The sequence below is a fragment of the Limulus polyphemus genome, unplaced genomic scaffold, assembly GCF_000517525.1.
Source record: "Limulus polyphemus unplaced genomic scaffold, Limulus_polyphemus-2.1.2 Scaffold5416, whole genome shotgun sequence".
Lineage (NCBI taxonomy): Eukaryota > Metazoa > Arthropoda > Merostomata > Xiphosura > Limulidae > Limulus > Limulus polyphemus.
The window spans coordinates 46,072-66,026 of NW_013671026.1; the positions used below are offsets into that span (position 1 = coordinate 46,072).

General features: G+C 34.0%; 2 protein-coding genes across 3 annotated transcripts; one reads left to right on the top strand and one right to left on the bottom strand.

The window, feature by feature from the left end:
- Positions 1-7,644: 7,644 nt before the first annotated feature.
- LOC106472547 (BRCA1-associated ATM activator 1-like) lies at positions 7,645-19,722 on the bottom strand. Of its 2 annotated transcripts, none has more exons than XM_013933200.2 (4): positions 19,264-19,722; positions 18,157-18,335; positions 14,892-15,768; positions 7,645-7,971 (listed from the first exon to the last, which is right to left on the bottom strand). In XM_013933200.2, exons 1-3 carry the CDS (start codon positions 19,445-19,447, stop codon positions 14,899-14,901), a joined length of 1,233 nt encoding a protein of 410 aa, XP_013788654.2. In that variant the 5' UTR covers positions 19,448-19,722; the 3' UTR covers positions 7,645-7,971; positions 14,892-14,898. The 2 variants fall into 2 exon arrangements, with proteins under 2 accessions (XP_013788654.2, XP_022256818.1); XM_022401110.1 differs by lacking the exon at positions 19,264-19,722 and adding an exon at positions 18,731-19,035.
- On the top strand, positions 11,525-14,878 carry LOC111089165. Its single transcript, XM_022401111.1, has one exon. It carries the CDS (start codon positions 12,887-12,889, stop codon positions 13,583-13,585), a length of 699 nt encoding a protein of 232 aa, XP_022256819.1. The 5' UTR covers positions 11,525-12,886; the 3' UTR covers positions 13,586-14,878.
- Positions 19,723-19,955: the final 233 nt, after the last annotated feature.

A 19,955-nucleotide genomic window follows, 5' to 3' on the forward strand; every position in this document is an offset into this window, starting at 1 on the left:
CCCGTGGCCCGATTTTAACGAAACTTGTTTCATTCTGTTTCTATTCTCATTTCAGGAGGTACGGTATTCTTGCAAATATGGCGCTATTGTGTGACGTTTGTTTTGCTGTATTTAATTACAGACAAGCAAACAAACAAACAATCTCATAGTTTTAGTAGTATATAGATTACTACCATGCTTGATTGGATTGGATTCAGTGCTTTCTCCACAACCACCATATCTGCATGACCTATCTCTCAGTTATACAGAATTTTGCAAAAGAAATGTATTCTTACAGAGAACAATTTAAAATTGAAACGTTATCAAAATAAATGAAACAGAAGCTTAATTTTCTGAAATTCAAGCTGGAGTTAAAGAACGAATTCCCTGCTACGGTAATAAATGTTTATGATCCATAACACGTTCTAGTTAACATAATTCCCGTTAAGAAACAATAATACTTAGAAGTAATTGGCGTTAAAAATAAAACAAATACTACAGTGTTACTTATGTATTGGTTGTAGACCAATGCGCTGTATTTTGTACTTACTGGGATAATTTAAATGTACTCAAATGAGGACTGCATTTTTAAAATGTTATAAATAAATAACACTGGAACCTAAAATATCTTTGAAACACACTTTATTTGTAAGCAAGTACTATATATACCTAAACACTCTGTACTTTTTTGCTCTGTAATTTTTGTTCCTATCTCATGAGGCTGTATGGTTCCTTCCCATCATTAATTCACTGGCAGGTGCTCTACGTTATCAAGGTTGAAAACTGAAAACTTGGCTACCAACAAAGTGAAAAGGGTATAGTAACTTTGATACTTTGTTTTCTTGCACTTAAAAGTTAAGAAAACAAGAAACGACAGATGAAACGATTTTTTATCTTCATCAGGAACTAAAAGAAGTTTTTTTTTGAAAGGCTGAAAAAATCTACTTTAATAAATGTGAATGGTGTAAAGTAATAATGCAATAAGGTACTACAAGCAGCAGCTCTTGCTACATCTTCTGTTTAAAGCAATCTACTTTTATAAATGTGAATGGTGTAAAGTAATAATGCAATAAGGTACTACAAGCAGCAGCTCTTGCTACATCTTCTGTTTAAAGCAATCTACTTTTATAAATGTGAATGGTGTAAAGTAATAATGCAATAAGGTACTACAAGCAGCAACTCTTGCTACATCTTGTGTTTAATTTAATCTTTCTTCAAATTACTATTGGTTAAATGTGCACGTATGCCATGTATTCAACACAAACAAAAACCAACCATGACTACCAAAGTCATTCAGTGTACCTTAACCCTGGAAAATTTCCTTTATACCATTCATTATCGGTGGGGTCCACATATTGAGTGATTTAAGTTTTTGCTTGTTAAAGTATTCATCGTAAAGAACTGACCAATAAAACTGGGTAAAACCAGTCATTTTCTATGTAGAATGCTTAGTATAACCCAACAGATATTAATGGAATTAACTGCAACATTGGTGGTATTTTTGTTTACTTCTTTGCGTTTAACTCATATGTTATCGGGGATTTTGTAACTAACAATGTCATGGACCTACAGACAATTTGATGTATAATTATTAGGTCGTCAAGAAATTAAAGTCGCTTTTTTTAGAGGAAAAACCCAAACAACTTATATATCAAACATTTATTCAATGAAATAGTCTCCATTCTTATCGATGTTGCTTTTCCATCTTACAATCAGATTGTTAATGCCCCGATGAAAGAAATCGATGTCCTCTTTAACACCTTCCACATTTGCATACGTTTTCCCATTAAGATGGTGTTGCAGCTAACGAAAAATATGGTAATCTGACGGTGCCATATCTGGAGAATATGGTGGGTGGGGGAGAACTTCCCAACCCAACTCCATAATCTTGTGTTGCGTCAGACGTGCCACATGTGGACGTGCATTGTCGTGGAGAAGAAGAACACCTTTCCGATTGACGACTGAAGGGCGTTTCTGATAAAGGGCTTGATTTAAACGTTCCAGTTGCTGACCATAGATCTCTGCATTGACAGTTAGCTGTGAATTGAGGAGTGCAAAATGAATTACTCCTTTGATACCCCACCAAATGCAAAGCATCACTTTTTGCGGATGAAGTCCAGGTTTTTGGGTCGGAAGTGTTTTTGGCTAGGACTGAGCCATTGTTATTGGCGTTTAATATTCGCATAGAGAATCCATTTTTCATCACCGATGACAAATCTGTCTAAAAATAGTTCATGCGCATTATGCGCCAGAAGAGACGAAGCAACGTTCATACGTTGGAAACGATGATTATCGGAGAGTTCGTGAGGCACCCAAACACCTTCTTTATGGAGTTTTCCATATTCCTTTGATGTTTACATATGTTTCATGAGAGACATGCAATTTCAGGGCCATTTCACGAGTATGTTGCCTTGGGTTAGACTCAACAAGCGTCTTCAGAGCATTAATATGAATTCCAACATGTCAGCCCCTGCCATCAAAGTTTTTGAGGCTAAAGTCACCTGAACGAAATTTGCTGAACCATCGTTGACACTTACGAACGTTCAAAACATTTTCATAAACTTCTTTGATATTCTTTGTGGCTACAGAGGCGTTGTTTTCCTTCTTGTATTCAAACAGCATTACATGCCGAATGTGTGTCTCGTCGTGTGCCATCACTATAAGGGATTAGAATATACCAAACTTTACAGTTTAAGTGGTTTGTTTAACTATTATGCGTGATGTAAGTTGTTTTTTTTTTGGGGGGGGGGATTAAAGTGTTCCAAAACGCTACATTAATTTCTTGATGACCTAATACTTGCGAAAAACAGCAGAGAATAAATTACATAGGAAATATTGTGGATGCTGGATGATTAATAAAAGTACGGTTATTAATTTCACATGGAAGTATATGTTATGCATGGGCTTTCTATAACATCTGAGGACGAGTCTTTGAGTTGTGCATACTGTAGGCTAAATGTCTAGCTTTTAAATAATAAAATACTCTTTTAATTTATTGAAAATTGTCTCAATATTTCACACTAAATTTGTTAAAACTATGCATTTAGAGTAATTTTATTGTGTACAAATTTTAAAAAAGAGTTTATCAATAAGAGAAATCACCTTAAAATCAACTCTTTTTTATTTTATTTTAAGGGCTTGAAACTATTTTGTGTCGATGACTCCAGCGTCTAGAAGGTCATAATACTGTGCCAATTTTGCTAGGATATTCTCCAAGTTGACCTTGACTGGGAACGCTACTGACCTTGTTCGTTTTTATAACGTACTCGATGTAGTTTCTAGTTTGTGAGGCCATTGTGTTCTTTATAAACAACGTTTGTACGTCACGAAACGCGGTCGAACTTTTCAACTTTACCCTTCGTTATCCGCTGTTCGAGATTTGAAAATAATATTGTGCTTTACGTAACATAGTTTCCATGTGCTAAATTCATCCTATTTTAAATTTATGAACAAGAATTTAAACTACAGTCCTACAACATCGCCCTTTTAGTAACGCTTTAAACTTGCGTATTTTCCAAAGTTTGTTTAAAAACCAGTTTAATAGTATTATTACTTGCAGAGGCGGTGACAAGGATGGGCTTGTTTGGGCTGAAGATGCTGCTAAATGTGCCTAGTCTCTGCACCCAACGAAATGTACTGAGGGTTAAAGCATATGTACTCACAAGATGAAGAGTGTACCCCCTCAATTTGTTTTGTCTAGTGCACCTCAACTCCATCATCGGGAAGAGACTGGTGCCGACCCCGCTTCCTTAACCTATAAGCAAAGCAAGAAAGTTCTTTCTATCTCCCCCTCCTTTATGGTGAAGATTTAATACCTGGGGTGTTTGAAAATTATGAAATTTCCCTAAATATAAATATATGAAAACATATATGAGTACACAAATTTAGGGGCAAGTAAAGGACGAGGGCTATCAATGGCGTCGGCTGTGGTGATGTGTTGTCCGAATATATGTGGAGGCGATAGGTAGATATCAAATTTTAAAGAAGTACTCTGAGAAAAACCCATTGAAAATATGTACCTGACCAGTGCACAAGCTGGAAGAAAATCACTTATTAAATTAAATCGTACGTGTTGTCGTAGTCATAAAGGGGGTTACGAGATAAGAATCTCTCTTCTCCCGCGCTCTCATATTACACCCTAATATTCTAAAAAGTCCAATATCCTCTGATTAAAAATAAAATAAACACTTGACTTTCATGTAAATCACATAAATGTTCTGTGTAGAAGAAAAGGTCTAATTTGTCTTTTGAAAAAGATCCCCTCCTCTACTTTGTAGTGCTGGCTACACACCTGGTGAATAATAACAAGATAATTAAAAATTGTTAATTTAAAAAGAGAAATAGGAATCGCCAAGAAAGTACAAATGCAAATTGAGTCAAAATACAAAGATTATATTTTCAAGCCTACAACAAGAGACTCTACACAAAATAAAAAGTAAACTGGGCTGGAAACGGTGTCTACATTATTTTCTCGAGCTACAAATCCCTATTTTGGCTCAACGACTAGAGTATTTATCAATTTTAGTGATTACTAATTTGTCTATGTTAACGAGAAGTGTTCTAAATGCTGGATAACAAGTTTTAGTTTCTGAATGACGCGCGAGCCTTGCATAAATGTTTTTCTCCCCCCGGAATTTTACCAATACTGTTTAAAATGCTAATTGGGCGATAATGGATAGGGTTATCTATTTCCGAGCTATTTTTAAGGATAAATTTAATTATAACTACTTTCCATATAGTAAGATGATGTCCAGATTGGAGAGACTGATTGAATAAATCTCCAAGATGTGATACGAGAATTTCGGATGACGTATTCAACGGAGGGCTGAATTCTTTTAGCGTTTAATGTGTATTATTAATTCAGTTTTAAGAGATTATAAGGGTGGTACAATGGTTAGGATACGTATAGGCTATGGGGAAGGACGGGTTACATGTTGAGCAATATTAGTAATATGTGTGTGTTTTCACTTTGCAGTTAGCTTCATCCTGGGTGTCCAGTAAAGTCATCTTTTTAATAACTCGCAAAAAGATTAGCATTTCCTTTGACAGTCGTGAGTACGACAAATTAGCGTTACAGATAGATTCGAATTTCCACCAAAAGAGGAGCTGGGTTGTGTTTAGAATTATCTACAAAGGCACATAAATTCTTCTACTTTGATTCTTAGTTTCCTTATTTTGAGAAATACATGAGAGATCGCGTCATTTCCTGAGAATGTGGTTGTGAAATTCCGGTGTTAGTTTTCATTATTTTAGATTGTGGTTTGTAGTGCGGGTGGGAATAACTTGTGCATACCTTCGGAAACAGCCTTAGAGACAGAGAAGGCATAGTCATCTGGCTCATTAGTAGAGGAAACATGAGTACAGATGTTTGGGAGAAGTTCACCGACATTAGTTCTAAAAAGATTCCCAGTCAGCTTTAGTAAAGTCAAGGTTAGTGGAGAGAAGGGATACTAATCCCAATAGCAGTGGGACACCGTAAGTCTTCGGATTTAGAACGCTAAAATCAGAGGTTCGATTCCCCATGGTGGACACAATAGACAGCCCGGTGTGGCTTTGCTATAACAAAACACACACACACACACACATGATCCCCACCTATGTTTTTGTGTACTTTAAAGTTGGAAGCGTGCAATATCTACGTTATCTTAAGAGCCACTGAGATGGGTGGTGGTATTTAGAATGAAAATAGTATTATTTTCAATAAACATATGTAAAACAGTACTATTGCGAGTAGTACTAGAGCAATTAAAGTCTATGTTTGTATGTTCATATTCGTATGCTGGGGCGGAACCAGGATTTTTGTTACGGAGTGGGAAGTATTTTTCCTCCAGGTCATGAAACCTTTTAAAGAAATTCACTTTCTTTATTAGGTCTAAGGGTACCTCTGGTAATACATCGGAAAGGGAGGTTGCAAACCTCTCAGAATCCGACCCTGGTACAAAAACAAACTATAGGTACAGGTTCATTATTTACATTAGTCTAGTTGGTTGACTTTTTATTATTCTTCTTGGAACAGTTATTCGAATATTCTACGTCATATTAAAATCAACCGAATATACCACGACAAATTACTCGCTAATGTTTTTTCCACAGATTTGCGAGGCCTAGTGACCTGCAGGTGAAATGGTCAAGGTGTATACATTGTTTTTACAATTCATTTTATGCGATTTCAGATTTTACATCAACGTTTGTATCTATGCCTATAATTTTTATGTTTTTGCAGTTTAAATTATTTTCTACTTACCAACTGAGCTGTTCGCTAATACAGGTTATTATAAGCATGAAATATTGAGTCAGCTTACAAAATTCATACATGCGCAGGATTTCTCAGTACTGGATCTTCTTTGGAATGTAAACATTTATCTGGCAATTGAAACGTTTTGACTGAAATATTTAGACACGTGTATTACTGATGGGTGTAGTTATCATACATCACGCGTGACGTCACTTTTAGAGCAATCTTCATTAATTTATTAGTAGCCGGAAGAGGCCTAGTGGTGAACTTGTCGTACTCCGATACTTTGGGTCCGTGGGGGAATTATAAAAATGACAATTAAATCGTACTATTAGATTAGGATAGCTCAAGAGCTGGTGGGATGGGGTGCTGGGGATGAATTATACAAACCAAAATTGTGGTGTTACACGGGTCAAACCTTGTATGGAATACATTCTGTACGTGTATTGCATTAGTTTGTGATTTCATTAAAATCAGTAACGCACTTTTACAACATTCTGACAACTAAATAAACATATCTCTGCCACTGGACATGAAACGAGTAGGGTACCTGGCTAAACATTTATGGAGTCGTACGTGTCTCCGTCGATACAATTATCGAGAACACATCACACCCACAATCACCAACGATTTTGTAACTGACCTTAAATCCGCTTGGCTCAAATCCTTAAGATATATTAGTTTATCATTCTGTACAGTCACGAGCGTAGCCAAGTTTTAGTACAAAGTAGGTTATCGGGTCAACGAGCATGAAGATGGGCCGGTTAATAACTCAGTAATTCTTCACGCATGCGTAGATCAACAACTAGGTTGCCTTATGTTCAGTGAGACAGTAACCTTCACAAATGATAAGTGTTTGAACATATTACTACAAAATACCATTTAGTGAATGGCGGTGTTAAAAAAAAAACACGAAGGTTTTAAAGAATATGAATAACTGAACCTTTCATTTCGGACCATAAAATGATGTCCTTATAGGTAAGTTTCATAAAGATGTATAATATATGTGTGTATATATACGTTAAAAATATAGTTTTAATCGAATAAACAAACCATATTGAAGAAATTGACTTATACGTCATTCACGAAATAAAAATTGATTCTTTTTTAGTCAAAAAGCATTTCGATATTATTGTTATTATTTAACGTGGATTTAATGTAAATTAGGACTTTTTTTTCTAAACTAACAAGTATGATATAGAACCTCGGTATCTCTTAGTCTATTCTTGAATCTGTCAAAACTGTAATAAAACATATTCCAAATTTTTAAAAGTGTTATAAACTTTGTTACTTTAAGCTGGTACTTAGTGTGATAAAAGCTGGTACTTAGTGTGATAACTTGTGTTGATGAATGTTTTTTTTTCGAAATTAATTCAATAATATATACGTATACTCCATACAGTTTATAGGAAACATTTTGTTCCTCAGGCTAAAATAAAATGTTTATTTGCTTCCTGCGATCCAATCAACTCATAAGAAAAAAAAAAAAAAGAATAAGAAAAATATTTCCAATTTTTCAGTTTAAAAAAAAGAATCACACTATCATTGACATGTTTGGTTTTCTTGTGCAATAATTAAAACAAAGAACCCCTTCTTTACAAATAAGTGTAGTCTGATAATAAGTATGGCTTATCGACAATCTCCATGTTCCAATGTCAGTGTTGGGGTCAGGAAAACCGTTTTCTAAAGTGTCAATCTTCTCCTGTTGGCCAGTTTCAGCTTCCATCCACCCAATTTCGTCTTCAGATAATTACATTCTGTAATTCAAACACTAAAATGATTAAGATAAATTCATAAATACTCAATACATTTTGATCACTATACTAGCATGTTTACTTACCTTTTTCAATGATTACTTTTTTTTTATCAAACAATATTTTAACCTTTTATGTTCACCTGCCATCAATGTCTGAATCTACACTTAACTTTTCTACTAATCGCCAAAGTTTATTGTACGTCGAGTATAAAATAAATTTGTGACCAAATGAAATTAAGATGATCTTTTAAAAAAAGCATAGTGAATGTATCTTATTTACGTCGCATATTTATATTTTATAGCAAAGCTACTGGTATGTGTCATAATTTAAAAAGTTATTTGTGGGGGAGAGGCAAGTCCTCCTAAATCTCCCGCTACCCTGGACTGTGTGATCTATTTACCCTGGTACTTAGGGCTTCGCATTTTTTAAGGCAAACAATACCTAGGCCAATCTTAAATTGTTTGAAGTTAAGCACAAAGCAACACAAATGGCTATCCGTGCTCTGCCCACCACGGGTATCGAAACTCGGTTTCTAGCGTTGTAAGTCCGCAGACATGCCGCTGTGCCACTGGGGGGGGGGGTATCTTAAATATAAACTTGCGGTTGAACGGCACGTATCAGAACCATAATGATCGCTTTGGGGAACCGTATGCAACAGCCCTTTCTGACCCAAAATATTCATACACTCAGGTCATAAAGATGTGTTTAGAACGGGGATTTATAATTTCAAAGAGGGAAAAATTCCTTGCACTAAATGGTCATTGGAAAACAAAGGAATTTGGATCAAGTTGTAGAATCAAGATTATCTAGAAAGATCTGCAACAAGACGTAAGCACAGTAAGCAACGTCTTGTAATAGGTGAGGATCCATGAACACAATGATCAGTGGCAAAAACAGTCCACGTGACCCAGGCACGTATTGTACGCAAAACAATCGAGAAAGATCTCCGTCTAGAAACGAGGCCAGCAGGGTACGAGTTCACGAAGGTAAGGTTTCCAGTTATACCTCCCGTTCAACCGTTACATACCTCAAACAGCTGAGGAACAAAACGGGTATTCATACGAAGAATACTAATCGAATTGCATCACCTATGGAATTTTGTGTTGGAACAGGTACTGGGAACCATCGTCATCATATACTAGATGCATTATGGAAAGCATGCATGGAGGAATGGTATATTTTGTTATGACAGCCTTATGACAAAGGCTTTTGCAATGGAAATCATGTTGCTGGACTATTGTCAAGATGCATGGTCATCACATAGAGCACAAATAAACATATCAACGTGGATTGTAATGATTTGTTTGTGGAATTTCATGCAAAGTTAGTTGACGGAAGGCACTTAGTCACATCACCCACAATTCCAAACTGCAGACCACAAGTTTTTAATGGCATTTTAACAGGGTGCAAAATATGGAACCTTAGATTTACAGTGTCGGTCTGGCACACTAACCACTGAACTGCATTTGTCCCAACTGTTACAAATGTAGTGAGGCTCCAAAATAATTTTAATATAATGTACTCAACTTCTGTAAATCATTTTATTGAAAAAAACTCCAACAAATGATGGTCTATAGGATCGACTTTAAGGACCATTAAATTCACCAGTACACTCAAAGGTAACCACTCATATGATAATCCTTAAAATCAGTTTCAAAATGATAACTTTTTCTACACAAGTTTTTCATCAACGAATTTTTAGTTATTATTGTACAGATATTTTTAAATTAAAAAGCCCAAAGTATTTTGTATAAACTGAATCAGCTTACATAAAATATTTGAACTGATAAAAGTGACATATTCCTTTTATTAAGTGAACTTTACTGAGGTTAGTTCTGCCCAACTTAGAATTCAACAGAGTAAAAATACTTAAAATCAGTCTGCATTTGCAATTTGCAGAAATTCATCAAAGTGTACTTATTCAACATTAGCTTGTAACTTGAATAACCCAAATGTCAAGTATGTAGATGTATTTTGCGTGAAAAACAAAAGATGAAGGTACTCTGCCATCAAATACGAGCAACATTTAAGGCTGATTCTTCACTTAATTAAAGTATTGCATGATTAATCTTCAAATATGATCATGCCCAAAAGTGACACAAGGTATGAACCTGTTTTCACTAAATTACTCATATTGCATGCAACACTTGGTTTGGTCCCCTTGTATATTTGTACATATGCACAGCTCCTTTTCAAGATCATGGCAGAGTTATTGGTAGGTATTGAAAATGTTACAAAAGATATATCTAGGGCACTGTGAAATACATTTGGGGCACAGGTCTTATGGGAAGGGGCTCAGACGTGCCTAGCCTGTGGCTAAAGAAATATATAAAATGTCCTGCATTGCATGCAAGATCAAAACATCAGTACTTTATACAAAAATAGCCAGGTTACTCATTCTACACACTGGGAGCATTTAATTTAGTAAACTAAATGATTTACGTAATTACATACTAATGCGCGATTCTATCAGCTCATTGATTACTTGACACTCTCCTTTGTATTTGCACCATACCTACTGCAACAAACTAGTTATTTTTTGCTTCTGTTTCCTTATCATCACTCAATTGAGCATTAGCCAAGCATATGCCCGACCATACCCAGTCTTGGCTAATGCTACTACTTTTAAAATAAAAATTAGATTTAGATCAGGTCAGTTAATTACTAAAAAAGCAAAGCTTCAGGAACTTCACAATGTCAACAATGTGAGGAAAGCTGAAATATCATAAATCCACACAATCGATGTCCAGATTCATTGTTGTTGGCCTTTTAGAACAAAGTATTACAAAGGTTATCTGTGCTCTATCTAACACGGGTATCAAACACTGTTGAGTCTCTGGGGATCCAGAATTACACATTATACTCTAAGGTAACATATTTCCAACAAAATGTCAGAACAATCTATGATAAGATATATATATATATATATATATATATTACAGATTTATTTTCTTTCTCACCAAAAATAAAATGGAAAAGATAATCTGTGAAGTTGAGGCCTAATGCAGTACTGGTGATTAAAAATGACTCAAAAACCCCATAAATGTTATATACTAATCACTGTTGTAAAAGGCCTAACTGTATTTCTTTGGTTTGCTGACCCAAGCTGTGCTGATGAACCTTGAATAGGTGAAACTGCAGTCCACAGCAAAGCATACAGCAAATCAAAGAATGCATTAGGACTCTACATCTTAGATTATCTTTTGAATTTTACTGTTGGAGAGAAAGAAAAGAAATCTGTAACACATATACATAATCATTAAATAGTTGGTCCAATACATAATATGGAATAATAATTTAGGCATAAGTCGTAACATCATTCACACACCTAAATTATTTTAGGTTGTTATTATAGGTAGTTGAAAAGAACTTATAAACCCATAAATCTATGATAAGGTGTGGTGATTCTTTCTTTATTTTGGGCACTGTTTGAAATTCAAGATATATTTATTGTTCCATGACATTTTAAGGTTGAGAATCATAATCCACAACAGAAAAAGTTCAATCAATTATTAAAGATGTAATCTAACAATTCCAACACCTCTCCTCATAACATGCTACTTTAGATTCATATTGATAACAATTACCAAATATCTAATTAACACAATGAAATGCATTGGTGTTAAATACAGAACAGTCAACAAGTTTGATTAAACAGAAAAAAATACAGCAAAATATTTTAATTATCAATACAGTACTGACCAAAGAATGAAACAACCTTAAAAACTAGCATCATACATCTTTTAGCAATTATATCAAAAGTGATTTCAACTTTACATAGACTCATGATGAATGAAATAGCTCATTAATAAATATGCCATGGAAAATTCATGTACCAAGTTTAGTCATCACTTCATAACTTAAGTATCGATTAAACAACACTGAATGAAATATTTAGTATTAGTACAAGACTGTACAATGAGCTATTTTCACCATGCTCACAATGGGGATGAAGCCTTGAATTCTAGTATTATAACTTATCAAGCTTACTGCTGAGCTAACGGGGTAGTGGGGTACTGAAGGGGGTGTACTATGGCTCTTCTAACACAAGTTCATATTCAATGCCATTAACAAATTGTTCAGTCTTAAGTTACTAACTAGCACTCGATCAATCACCATTTAAAGTATATTATGGATCAAATGTACAGTGGCTAACAGCACTCGATAAGAAGTTCTAAGAAATTTATGTGATCCTCAGACTTCAAGAGTTGCCTTGTATTTAGAGCACACCAGAAGCTGTGTGCAAAACCTGCCGACTTTACTCCTATCAATTTCTTTATTTCTACAGTTTTCATGGCACAACAATGAAATACTGTATATATGTAATAATACATGGGTATTGAAGTAATAATTACTTTGAATATCTTAAAGTATGAATGATTATAAGCATACTTTTCCCAATTATACCCCTATTTTTGAATATATTAATTCTTTTTCTTACTAATACTCTTTGCAATATAAATATTCTCATTGACCTTCTTCTTGGTTCCCAGGTCATGAACACCTGTGCCAACATCCATGATGAGTTCCAATGTTTCTCAAGCAATGAAGTTTAACCCAACAAGTAGTGTGCTCTACAAAGATCAACCAGCCATGTTCTTACCACCCCTTTTGAAGGATGAAATTGGTCACTTCTTTCCAACAAAGCTTGCTCGGGGTCTTGGAATGGCCAAAATTCTGTGTGGCACCATACTCATTGTCTTTGGATCACTAGCCATTCTGCTATCAGCCAATATGGCTGACATAGGAGGTGGATTGTGGACAGGGTTGATAGTGTTAGCTGCTGGTATCTTTGGAGTAATTGCTGGAAGACATCCAAAAAAGGTGGTCTGCTTGATTGTTTTTATGTCTATCTCCATGTTAAGTATTGGTGCCACAGGTGTTCTAATTATACTCACTGCTACTGGGCTTACTCATGATATCCATGCCCCCACAGATGTTTACACTAATAATAATAATAATGGAAACCCAACTTTCTTTTTTGGGAAAGGTAACCTCCAGAGTTCCAGCTATTGCTATGAATGCCATCATGCTGTTTCTGGCCATCCTGGACTGTCTTCTATCAATTGCTTGCTGTGTCATCAGTGCTCGGGAGGCTTGCCAGTGCAACACATCATTTTCAGACCCAACTTTCAAAGGTCCAGATTCTCAAGCCCGAAGAGATCATCTGTTCATCTGGTTGAGGCAACAAGCATTTGTCAAAAAGCTTGAAAAGACACAGCCACCAAAACACAGTTTTTCAGAAAACAAGGACAAATCATTTCTACAAAATAAAGGAAGAGAGTTCCAAAAGTCACCTGTACTTCACGATTCCATACCAAAGGAGGATTTTTCTAAATACAATAGTCAGCTATCAAGCATACAGCATCAACACCTAAACAGCTCAAGAAAATCACTTCACTCAACGCAAGCATTATCTTCCCAACTACCAAACAACTCAAAACATTATGGTGAACCCTATAAGGTACTTAAAGGTTTCCAAGTGAAAACCATGATGGAAGGAGATATTGACCGACGATACCTGGCCCTAGATCGTTGTTTCTCTGTAGATGTTTCTAAAAAACCCAAAAAGAAATGGTACCACGAAGATGTACAACGTGCACTTTCATGCTGATCTATTTTAGTGACAAGTAACTTCAAATTTCTGTTTGTAAAGAAGACTATTCAGTCAATCGTTGTCATGGTTAGTAGCCTATACAATCTCCTAAGTGTAATCATTAATTAGCAAGTAATTTGTCTAATTAATTAATAATTACTAACTATGACAATGACTGATATACAACCACCACTACCTTACCATAAGTATTAGTTAGTCAAGTTGATTTACTTTACCTACCAGTAACTATATGGTTATCATATGCATTAGCAAAATTATGATATGCAACGTTTTTGATATTCTCTAATACAAATAGGCTTCAAAATCTGTAAGCTAACACTCCTATAATAATAATCAATAGAGAAAATATAATAAAATTAAAAAATAATATGTAAACTTTAAATTAATGAACTGTGCTTAATATAAAACCTGTATGTTAGAGGACTGCACGTTTCCTATATATCTAGTCTTTTCTCTCAAAACATTTTTCATTTATTAGAACTGATTTCATTCTATTGGAACAATGCTGTACTTGCACCAGAAGATATGAGCATTTTAGCGAAGGAAGAAAACTTTTATTGAAAGCGTTATTTTGGTAAACTAATTAATAAAACTTAAGCTGATAAGTAAATTAAAACAATTTATTGAACATCGCACTCTTAAATTAGAATCATTAGTTATTAAAACTATTGGCTCACCTTTTTCTGAGAGCTCTGGCTGACAAAATTTAAATTATTCTAAAACAATCATCTATATGAGTTATATTAACTATACTGTACACAGTACCTTTTTCAATGTGTAATTGGTCCTCAGATTATTTGAAACAAAGGGAATCATTAGCGAGAAATTATTAAATACAAAGTAGAAATTAATGTTAAAGCAGATCAAGCTTTAATTTTCCTGGTGTAACTATAGTGCCGTTAGCCAACGGGAACCACTACTGGACTAACATGACATCCTAATGTAAATAATACAAAATAAACACTATTTTTAAAGTTTATCTTAAGACAGATAAACTAGTTAAAAAACTTGAGTTGTATTTGTAGAACTGAAGGTTTAATCCTGAGCTTGGTTAAACTATTAACATTATTTTTTTATAATATCAAGTTATTTTATTGCTGTATATCATTTCTGGGTATGTATGTTTATATGCAAACATTTAATCTTTGTATCAGAATTAAAAGTTTGGTAGTGCTTTAGTGTTTAAGTTATAATATCCAACTGTAACTCAAGTATTTGTTTAAAATATTTTTTAATGCAAAAACTGGGATTCCAGATTTTAATAACTAACTAACGAAGAGTCAGTATTTATTTAAGATCATACTTTCATCTCAGTAACAGTCTCTGGCTTCTGGGTCATCCTCTTGTGTTCCTGCTTTATGAGATGCTGCGGCAAGAATATCATCTAGTAGAGAGCTTGGATTGTCTGCATACAATTCAGCTGACTTGGATGTTTCCAACAAAACTGTGTTTATATGATCAGCCCATACAACTTTAAGGAATTCCTTCCAACTTACTCTCGGCTGGAACACTTCAGAGCTATGAACTTTAACTTGGCTAAAATAGTGAGAAAGTTTATTTTGCTGTGTTGGTGCTTCTTGCTTTACTAATGCCAGATGTAGCCTACTAATACTGTCCATGTCTAGAATAGTTTCAATCGCAGTTTCTCTACATTCTGTGTGCAACATCATCTGGGTTGTGATACTGGATTCTTTTCCAAGGCTGGAGGAGTAATTACTTGTACTTTCAGTGCAAGCACAGTTTTGTTTAATGTCTCCTTTCCCAAAGTCACCTTTATTCATCACTTCAACCCCAGATCTCTCAAGGTTCTGGCGAATGTTTAACAAAACAGTTGCTGCATGATGCTGGACTACTCTGTCTTGATCATCAAGAGCCTCTACTAAACAGTCTGCTAGTCCATATGTATAAAGACAGTAAAGCTGATTTTCAAAAGAAACAACTGAAGACTGAAGGTTTTTTTTCACCAGATGGCACCACACCTTTAGGCTTCCAATTTTCACTTCCCAATCTAAATCTTTACAAGCTGCCCTCAGTAACCAACAGACCATTGATTTACAGGTATTGTACATATTACCAAAATCTTTGGTTACTAACAAACCCACAGTTTCAACCGTTGCTCGTTTCACAAAACCATCCTGGTCACTGGAAGCTAGAGCTATTACTGTGGTAACCACTTCTTCCTACAAAAAATAAAAATAAAAAGAAATTATACTTCAAAATTTGAAAAATTTCATACCCTGCTTGTTGTGTCCTAGTTAATATACTTGCTTTTCAAGTTGATTAATATAGTTTATTTACTATATTTACACTTTAACTACTGATCTGACATCAACTTGGCAAATCTAATGTATAAATCAAGGATAAGAACAACAAATAAAACTTATGTCTGGTCCTGAATCCTAGCCCCTTAATGTCTGGGGAAATAGGTGGCTTCCAGAAGCCAGAGGGGCCTACGTGCCCTCTGGTGTATTCTAGGTCAATTAAATATTCAATATGTACTACTAGGACGACTAGTAAACACTCGACTTTTACCATTTAACTCTTGCTCCAATGATCAAAATTACAGACCGGCCGATATACAAACTAGCCATTTCATGAAATATTTAAATAGATACTGTATAAAAATGTTTGTAATTGTAATAATTAGACCAGTTAAGTAGAAATTAGTCATTTCATGAAATATGAGACAATAACCAACACACTAGGGATTTTGCCTCAGTTGGACCAGTATGAGCATCAGAAGACTGTCAAATTTTGTTGCATAACATGGCTTGTTTTCCATGTTCAAACTACATGTGGAGTCAAAATGGTGCAGTAATCATAGCTAGATTTTAAAATTACAGTCTTTCAGTCCAGTATTTTGACGAGTTCCAAACAATGCAATTTCATTTATCTGAATAATTTTGTTCTTTTTGACAATTTTATGCTTCATTCCAGTTAATTTTGAAAATAAGTTTCCTCTTTATTATCTCTAAAGATTATTATCATTATTCTCACACTACTATGTAGCATTTGCCAGCATACTGCTTAAATTAATTTCAATTGAATTCATCTCACCAAGACTTCCCTTAACAGCTCCCTGATAGAGCAACTGCAAGTGAATTTGGAACATCTCAGCTAAAGACTGCCAAACCTTAAGTTTGATCCCTGAAAACAATACTTGTAACAAATCAGTTTACACTAGAGCAAGTTACTGAACAGTCATTTACAAATGGAGTATTTTAAAAGGCAGATAAGGAACATTATGCATGTTCATACACGAACTTCTGCCTATCTTTCTAGAATTTGTATTTCAGTTCTTGTCCTGTTCATCAATTAGATTCTGATTTTATTCCATTATGAGTTACAAGCCTGACATTTGAGTACTTTGTTCATTTTTCTGAAAAGAAAACAAAAAAGTGGACAAAATTACATGTGTTGATTTCCTTGGAGTCTGAAATTTGTAGGTTCTATCCATATTTTCACCGTCGCATGTATAACACAATCTAAGAGACTCAAAATAATCTGTTACATTAAGTATGTTTATAATATGTTTTCATTTGTAACGAAAAAAGTCCTTAATTATTGAAAACAAATTTGAGAATTTTGTTTTATAATTTGGTCCCCCACCCAACTTTCATTGGATCGTGCTTGTCTTTATCCAATTTAGACACCATCTAAATGATTCCATACATAATGTCCAATGGAAGAAAAATGTATATTGGTAGGAAATGGGTAAAAAGTGCACACCATTAAGACTACTTCTATGCTGAACCTTTTCAATTGTTTTCCATTTCTGAGATGCTTGGATATCATTGGTTTTAATATGTGTTTTATGATTGGACAGCTGTCCATCAATCAGACAGGTAAAAGAAGCCTCATATATCAACTTCAGTTTAGCAAAACAGTCAAAGCATATTGAACCTACTAGTACTAGTATCCCTCACCCTGCTTACATTTTACTCACTAGATTTAAATGAGTTGGGTGGATGACAATTTGATAATAGAAATTATTAAATATAGCCAGAATATTATTTACATTAAAATCTTAATTTATATTTGAAATTGTTTTTGTCCGCTGAAATATTTTAGCACCAATTATATAATTACTTTTTTTTAGCATTAACTTGAAACTATAATAATTATGTGATTATTCATAATGATTGAAAACACATTAATTCTATTTACCAGTTCTTCGCGATACTTAATGACCTGAGAATTGTATCAACTGTATCAGATAACATTCTGCCAGTTTTATTAAACTATGAAATGTCTGAAAGTGATAAGCGATTAAACGCAGAAGCAAAAAAAAGTACTATGCCTTAATGTTAACACAACTTTCTGTTATTCACTCTTTCTCAAATAATCTCATTATCTGAAGACGATTAAATTCAAAAACGAAAAAGTGCTAAAAATAAATTTATAAATTTGAACAGTTATTTTTTGAAATCATTATTAAGGAACCTGATAAAACATTATGCATAAAGACAGTTTAAATCTTAAGCCAAATATTTGAACCACTTGAATTTTTTTTTTTTTATAGAAATGATAAATTTAAATCTTTTAATTAATTAAGGAAACATTGATACCTCAGTCAAGGCATCTTTTGACTTCAAGTGATGCCAAATTGTATCATTACAGCACATCAGACCAAGAGTACGAATAGCAGAAGCTTTCACATAACCTTCTAAATAGGAGTTTATAACCAACTCCCATGTAAAGGAGACAAGATAATGATGAAGGAGCCACTCTGAATCCAACGAATAATCTACACAACAAAAAAGTTTTATTTATATATATATATTAGCTAAAAAAAAGATTACTAATTATTACAAGTAATAACATAAAGAAACAGCTGGAAAACTTATTTGTATTGTATTACTTGTAAACAATTTTAAAATTAGAGTCTGTTTATTTTGTTGCTTTATTTCACTTAACTCTATCATTTAAAAAACAAGTAACAAGTTGAAACAAATGTTTCTTAAAACAACAATGTAGAATGTCAAGAAAGAATAATAATTGTTTATTCTGCATGGAATAGTTAAAAATACAAGGCAAACTAAACAATGGTAATATCTGTATGTACAACCACAAACAGTAGTATGTATTCAGAGATCAAGATGCTGTCTGTCATAGCTTGAAATTTCTGCCACAATAACTTACTGAAGTGAAAGTGGAGACAGTCAAACATAAATGGCAGTTTGGACTCGGATCTAGAGATGCTGATGGTCACAGCTTTAGAATTCTGCCACTTTTTGCTGCAATAAACCAATGAAGTGAAGACTGAGGTCTGCAGTATTTAAATCTACTACCAAGTTTAGTGAGACCACCTGTCTAGTCAACATGTCAGGGATACATGTTAAAATTCTAGTTGAGCCTCAGCTTTTACTTCTTCAGAAAGGTTAACAAGTACCAAATCATAACTGTTTAAAATCCTTGAAAATTATAAACTGCCTTATGCAAGATAAAAGCTGTTTTAAAAATGTTTGCAAAGAATGCAAACTATATGCAATTTGGAGAATAAATAATCATTATGATTTTATAACACCACTTAAATAAATTTCCATAAAAAGATTATACAACATCATACAAATTAACTCTGTCTAAAATATTAGAAACACTGGCTAAGAATTATAAGTACAATAAATGACTAATTCACTTTCCAGTATATAAAAAATGTGAAACATAATTCTTACCAGAAACTATGAAAACCAAATCTCCAAGCAGTTCAAGGACACTATCTACTATTTCCCATCTTGGATCCATTATCCTTTTACTAAGAACTCTACCAATTGTGTCCACTGCATCACTTTTGTTACAAAGCTTTGAGATAACGTTCTGAGATGTGACAGAATGGTTTTTAAACACTGATTTGATCATCTTTGCACAGTCACTCAGTTCCTAATCAATGGAACAAGTGAAAAAATACTTACATCATCAGTGTATGTGGTTGTGACATTATGGCTTAAACATACTAGTGTCACATTATTTAAAGAAACATATTGAACAGAAAAAGACAAGAAATTATCCACAAGTTACTAATGTTTAATATCTACCAAATACAGACCATGTGATCTGTTGCACCAAGTTACTAATGTTTAATATCTACCAAACACAGACCATGTGATCTGTTGCACCAAGTTACTAATGTCTAATATGTACCAATAAACATTAGTAACTTTGTACAACAGATCACATGGTATGTGTTTGGTATAAACATTAGTAACTTGGTGCAACAGATCACATGGTCTGTAAATATCTACCAAACACATACCATGTGATCTGTTGTACCAAGTTACTAATGTTTAATATCTACCAAACACATACCATGTAATCTGTTGCACCAAGTTACTAATGTTTAATATCTAACAAACACATACCATGTGAT